Source organism: Lupinus angustifolius, chromosome LG03 (assembly GCF_001865875.1).
Source record: "Lupinus angustifolius cultivar Tanjil chromosome LG03, LupAngTanjil_v1.0, whole genome shotgun sequence".
Lineage (NCBI taxonomy): Eukaryota > Viridiplantae > Streptophyta > Magnoliopsida > Fabales > Fabaceae > Lupinus > Lupinus angustifolius.
In genome coordinates, this window is record NC_032011.1 from 4982023 (window position 1) to 4988591 (window position 6569).

The 6569-nt window shown below is 36.7% G+C and overlaps 1 protein-coding gene across 1 annotated transcript; it reads right to left on the bottom strand.

Moving 5' to 3' along the window:
- LOC109342288 lies at positions 802–2361 on the bottom strand. Its single transcript, XM_019580301.1, has 3 exons — positions 2283–2361; positions 1875–2135; positions 802–1226 (listed from the first exon to the last, which is right to left on the bottom strand). The coding sequence occupies exons 1-3, from the start codon at positions 2359–2361 to the stop codon at positions 802–804; spliced, it is 765 nt and encodes a 254-aa protein (XP_019435846.1).

Here is a 6569-nt window from a genome sequence, read left to right on the forward strand (position 1 = left end):
GACAGAAGTCTGATAACCATGAAGTACAAAGGGTAACATATCATGCCAATCTCTGTAGGTCACCACCATTTTCTGGACTATCTTCTTTATATTTTTATTCACTGCCTCCACTGTTCTGTTCATCTTATGTCTGTAGGGCGAAGATGTGTGATGTTTGATTTTGAATTCTTCACACATCTTCGTCATCATCTTGTCGTTGAGATTGGTAGCATTATCTGTGATAATTTTCTGAGTTAAACCATAGCGGCAAATTAACTCTTTTTTCACAAATTTGAGCACCACCTTACAAGTCACGCTGGCATATGAACTCGCCTCGACCTACTTGGTGAAATAGTCAATTGCAACAAGGATGAAGCGATGACCATTGGAAGCCCTTGGTTCGGTCGGGCCAATAATGTCCATACCCCACACAGAAAACGGCCAGGGCGCAGACAAAACATTTAGTAGGTTGGGAGGTGCATTAATATTGTCGGCATAAACCTGGCATTTGTTACACTTCCGCACATGATCACAACAATCGCTTTCCATTGTTAACCAGAAATAGCCTCTTCTCAGGATTTTCTGAGCCATTGAATGCCTATTCATATGAGTCTCAAACATTCCTTCATGTATCTCTTGGATGATTTTCTCTGCTTCCTTGGCTTCTACACATCTCAATAGCATCATATCATAGTTTCTTTTGTACATCACATTTTCGTTTAGAAGGAAACCCATAGCTAACCTTCGTAGAGTCCTTTTATCATTTTCCGTGGCCTCGGGAGGATATTCTTGGCTCTTGAGGTATGTCATTATGTCATGATACTAAGGCTTTCCATCAGACTTAGATTCAATTTCATAGCAGTATGCTGGTTGATCTTTGCTTGTTATTCTGATAACTTGCATTTGCTTTCCATCTATCTGGAACATGGATGACGAAGTCGCTAAGGCATCAACCAACCGATTATCTTCCCTTGGGATATGGTAAAAGTCTATTTTCTCAAATTGGGCGATCAATTTTTGGATATGATCTCTATATGGTACCAACTTAGTGTCTCTAGTCTCCCATTCCCCTTTTACTTGATGAATCACCAGAGCAGAGTCTCCGAATACTTCTATGGACTTGATTCTTGACTCCAATGCAGCTTCCAAACCCAAGACACATGCTTCATACTCTGCTATGTTGTTTGTGCAGTCAAAGCATAGCCGAGCAGTAATCGGGATGAATTTATTCTCTAGGGAGATCAATACTGCCCATATCCCATGTCCAAGTATATTGGAAGCCTCGTCGAACACCAGAGCTCATCTATCTCCTTCTATTTTAGTGCTTGGAGATATCATCATAATTCCTTCATTGGGGAATTCTTCATTTATCAAATCCCCTTTGTCTACCAGTTGGCTGGCAAAATAACGGTAAGGACACTTCCTTTTATTGCCTTCTGGGTGACATATATGATATCATACTCAGATAATAGCACTTGCCATTTAGCAATTCTCCCCGTCATAATAGGCTTCTCAAATATGTACTTAATCGAATCCATTTTAGATACCAACCAAGTAGTGCGGCTCAACATGTATTGCTTGAGACGACGCGTAGCCCAAGCCAAGGCACAATAAGTGCGTTCCAACAGAGAATACCTCTTTTCACAATTAGTGAATTTCTTGCTCATGTAATAAATGATCTGCTCTTTCTTCCCTAACACATCATATTGTCCTTGAATACAACCCATGGACTCATACAACACTGTTAAATACATGATTAGGGGTTCGGCTTGGGACTGGAGGCATCAACATCGGAGGTTCTGTCAAGTATTGTTTGATTTTGTCGAATGTTGTGTGGCAGTCTTCATTCTATTTCACCGCTTGATTCTTCCTCAATAACTTGAATATGGGTTCACAAGTTGCAGTTAGTTGAGAGCTAAATCGAGAGATATAGTTCAGTCGACCCAAGAATCCTCTGACTTCTTTCTCTGTTCGAGGAACTGGCATCTCAACGATGACTCTGATCTTTTTAGGATCAACCTCTATGCCTTTCTGACTAACAATGAAGCCCAGGACTTTGCCCGACCTCACTCCAAAACTGCATTTAGCTGGGTTCAACTTGAGCTGATACCTTCGTAATCTCTCAAAGAGTTTTCGCAGATTGGTGACATGCTCTTCTTATGATTTAGATTTGCAAATGATATCGTCGACATAGATCTCGATTTCCTTGTGCATCATATCATGAAAAATGGCAACCATGGCCCTTTGATGGGTGGCTATAGCATTCTTTAACCCGGATGATATCACTAGAGAGCGGAAGGTACCCCATGGGGTAATGAAGGTTGTCTTATCTATGTCTTCTGGAGCCATCTTAATCTGGTGGTACCCGGAGTATCCGTCCATGAATGAGAATAAAGCATGATCGGATGTGTTATCGACTAAAACATCGATGTGTGGCACAGGAAAGTCATCCTTTGGACTGGCCCGATTAAGGTCTCTATAGTCAACGCATATCCAGACCTTCCCTCATTTCTTTCGCACTGCAACTATGTTCGCCACCCACTCAGGGTAAGTAGATACCGTCACGAACTTAGATTCTAACCATTTCTCCACTTCCTCTTTGACTCTTAAGGAGATGTCTGGTCTCATCCTTCGCAACTTTTGTTCTATAGGTTTAGAGTCTTCTTCTAGTGGCAGTTTGTGTTCCACTAAGTTCCGATCTAGACCCGACATCTCCTCATATGACCAAGCGAATACATCCTTGTACTCATGTAGAAGCGCGATGAGTTTTCCTTGCTCAATACTATTCATGATTGTGCCTACCCGAACCTCTTTCTTCTCTATCTCTGAACCCAAATTCAATAATTCGACGGGTTCCCCATGAGGCTGAATTTCTCGGCTTTCCTGTTCGACTAATCTCAACAATTTAGGTGACGCTTCCCAGTCTTCGTCATTATCATCTTCCTCTGCTTGATTTATCGGATGATCAAAATTTGGCAAATGATTATTAACAATGTCATTAGATATAGATTTGATGTTAGATCTGCATTATGGTTTAGTGGTTTATATCAGATTGGTTTATTGATTGGTTTAGGCGGAAAGTGCAATAAAAAATAAAATCGTACAAGAAATGGAATGAAAAGCGATGCTTTGTTTTATTAGAAATCACACTGATGAAGATAAAACATGCCCTTATTAACACAAGATCCAAATGCCCAAGGCTAGGCAAATGGTGATCAAACAAGTTCAGAAATGCCAAAAACATTTTACAATTACATTGGACCATAAATACAGCTAGCAACATCCTTTCCGGTCCAATTGTCCAATACCATGCCTGGAGGGCACTGGTACACCTGGCTGAAAACACCACTTGGCTAGTCTTCACCCATCATTGCAATCAATTTCTGTTCTATGAAGCCTGCACTCATAAAACTCTAACTGATGTGGGGGATGGGAATCATTCTGCTCTCATTTCTATACCACTCTTATGTTCCTAAGGTATGATTTTTCACCTTATGCTCACTCATATTATATATATTGATCTATAATTGATATGTTTTTATTGAATATTTCAGGAAAATGTACATTCCACCCTCAGTAGCACCCAAAAGTCGAAGCCATCTTCTGGGGATGGGAGCTCTAAGAAGACTACCAACTATTGTACTCAGCTGATGGAGCATGTACAGAAGATGGGAGATGATATGATAATTATATCAATTCCCAAGGAAGTCTACATGGATAATATTGATGAATACGTTGGCATGAGTGAAGTTCAGGATGTATATAAACGTGATTGTATAGGTGCAAGTGATGTATGTATATATATGAGATAAATTATGTTTTCTTAACGGTGTGTTATAATTAACTAACATTTGTGTTATATATATTAGGTACTTGTATGTAAATTTTATTAAGGTAAATAAGAAAAAGGTGATGTTCATATCTCCACACCTTACCGCTTTGATGTCGTACGAAAAAATGAGATTGGAGAAAAAACAGAACGAATTACAGATAATCTCATCCATCATAAAGAAGATACAGATTAATTTCTTGCACCTTTTAATACCTGATGAATATTTTCTAATTGTCTTTTATATTTCTTTCTTTAGTATGTTTGTTGTGCTTAACATTTCCTAACCATGTACATATATTTTGTTAAGCAACATTGGGTTTTGGTTGTCATCAATCGGGTCAATGAAGAAATATACTACTTTGACTCATTGGCACGTGGTAATATAAACTACTATGCCGCTATGAAAGAGATGTTTTCTAAGTAAGTGGACTACTCATTTAAACTTTTAGTTACACTTTCACTTTTCTTGTTGTTTATTAATTAAGTAATTATCTATTGTTTAGTGTGATGAAAGTTTACAAATTGAATAATCGTGGTCGAAACAAGTTACTAAATCCCAGCAAAATCAAGTGGACTCGTATACAGGTATTGACACAAATCATCTCAAACAATTATATGTGTAATGACCAACTAATGTTATGCTTATATGTTTACTTCATTTTAATTTTAGACCCCTTGCCAAATAAATGAGGTAGATTGCAACTATTACGTGCTGAAATTCATGAATGAGATCATTCAGTAGTGGCTAACTAATGAAATCAAGTTTGTTGGCAAATCATATACAGATGACTAAGTCAACCATATTAGAGAACAATGGTCAAAATTTGTACTTAGTTTTGTTTTGCATAGATTGTAGCTTAGGGAATCAATTAATGTTCAATGTAATATATATGATTTGGTCTATGTATATATTTATGTAAACAGTGTAATTAATGTTCAATATATAAATTCAGTTGAAATTTAGTTGTGTTGATATAGTTGTCATTTGGTGTTTCTACATGCATTCATGTTGTTGTTATGTTCTGTTTCTGTACGCATCTGGATATTTTCTGTTATGTGCGTAATTTTGTAGAATTAGGAATAATGGTCTTCGACAGCGCTTTTGTATTATTGCGTTATTGTTATACCCCTACAACAATGCTTTTTTAATAATGCGATGTTGATTACATTGAATTCAACAACACATGGACAAAGAAGCGATGTTGAATACTTATCCCTCATTCATTCTCTTTTAGTTGTACAACAGCGCATACGGTAAGAAACGTTGTCGATATAATCAAAACTATTTCCTTTGCACTTAATCGCTTAACACAATGCTTAATCGATTAATTGTTTGGATGTTATTTATTGGCATTGTTAATTGTTCTATATATTTAATTAATTGTCATTAATCGAATGTCATAACATAATTACTAATTTGAATTTCATTAAAAAAATGAATTAGTAAAAAAATTATTATATCTTCCACAACGTTGCCTTTAGGTTGCGCTGTTGATTAGGTATCATTGACAGTGACATCGTAATTATGCGCGGTTGAAGATACTATTAGACCCTAAAAAATTAAAATGTTCCCGCATTCTCACTCATTCATCAGCAATCCCAATACACATTTACTCTCAAAATCGACTTCGAAAATCATTCAACCTCAAAATCATTCGCTCATTCAACACCGAAAATCATTCTCTCATTCAACACGAAAATCATTCAACACCGATTTGAAAATCCTTCACTCGTTTAACCTCAAAATCATCATTCACGTATTCAACACCAAATTGAAAGTGAGTTTTTATTATAGTTATTTGCCTTTTTAATTATATTATATTTAGCTTGTATTGAATTATGAGTTAGGGTTCCGATCATAATAATACATTTGCTCTGCTTGATGAGCTTAACTCCACGCTTTAGGGATTTACGCTTATTATATTTTTTTGTTAATAGAAAATGGATCGAAAATGGTCGAGTGTCAATCGATTGACGAAGGAGTATGAAAAATGAGTCAAATCATTTGTTAGGTTTGCAATTGAGAATACTGAAAATCCTAATAGAATTGTATGTCATTGCTTAAGATGTTGTTACTCAAACTGAATTACTCCAAATGAGTTAAAAGCCCATTTAGTGTGTCATGGCATTGATCAAAGTTACATATGTTGGACAAGACATGGTGAGAAGAGAGACGTTATGGATTGTGATGATGAGATACTTATGAAAGACAACTACACAAATACATATGAAGACGATCATTTCGAGGAAATGACAAACGTTGTCGAAGAAGATCTTCAGGAATGTCATGAGATGTTTCAGCGGTTGATAAGTGATGCTGAGAAACCATTATATGATGGTTGTACTAAATTCACATGATTGGCAGCGGTGTCAAGGTTGTATAAGTTGAAATCTGTTAATGGATGGACCAATAAGAGTTTCACCGACTTGCTTCCACTTCTGAAGAATATGTTGTCGGAAGATAATGTGCTCCATTCTTGAACCTATGATGTAAAACAAATGTTACACTCCATAGGCATGGACTACACTAGTATACATGTTTGTGAAAATGATTGCATCTTTTTTTTAATGAGTATGCTTCATTAAAGTTATGTCCTAAATGTAATGCATCACGATATAAGAAGGGTTGTATGGTATTTTCCCATCAAATCAAGATTCAAGCGTATGTTTAGCAATGCCAAAGATGCAAAGAAGTTGACATGTTATGATGAAGAAAGTATTCAAGATGTCAAGCTTCGGCATCCTGCAGATTCTCCTC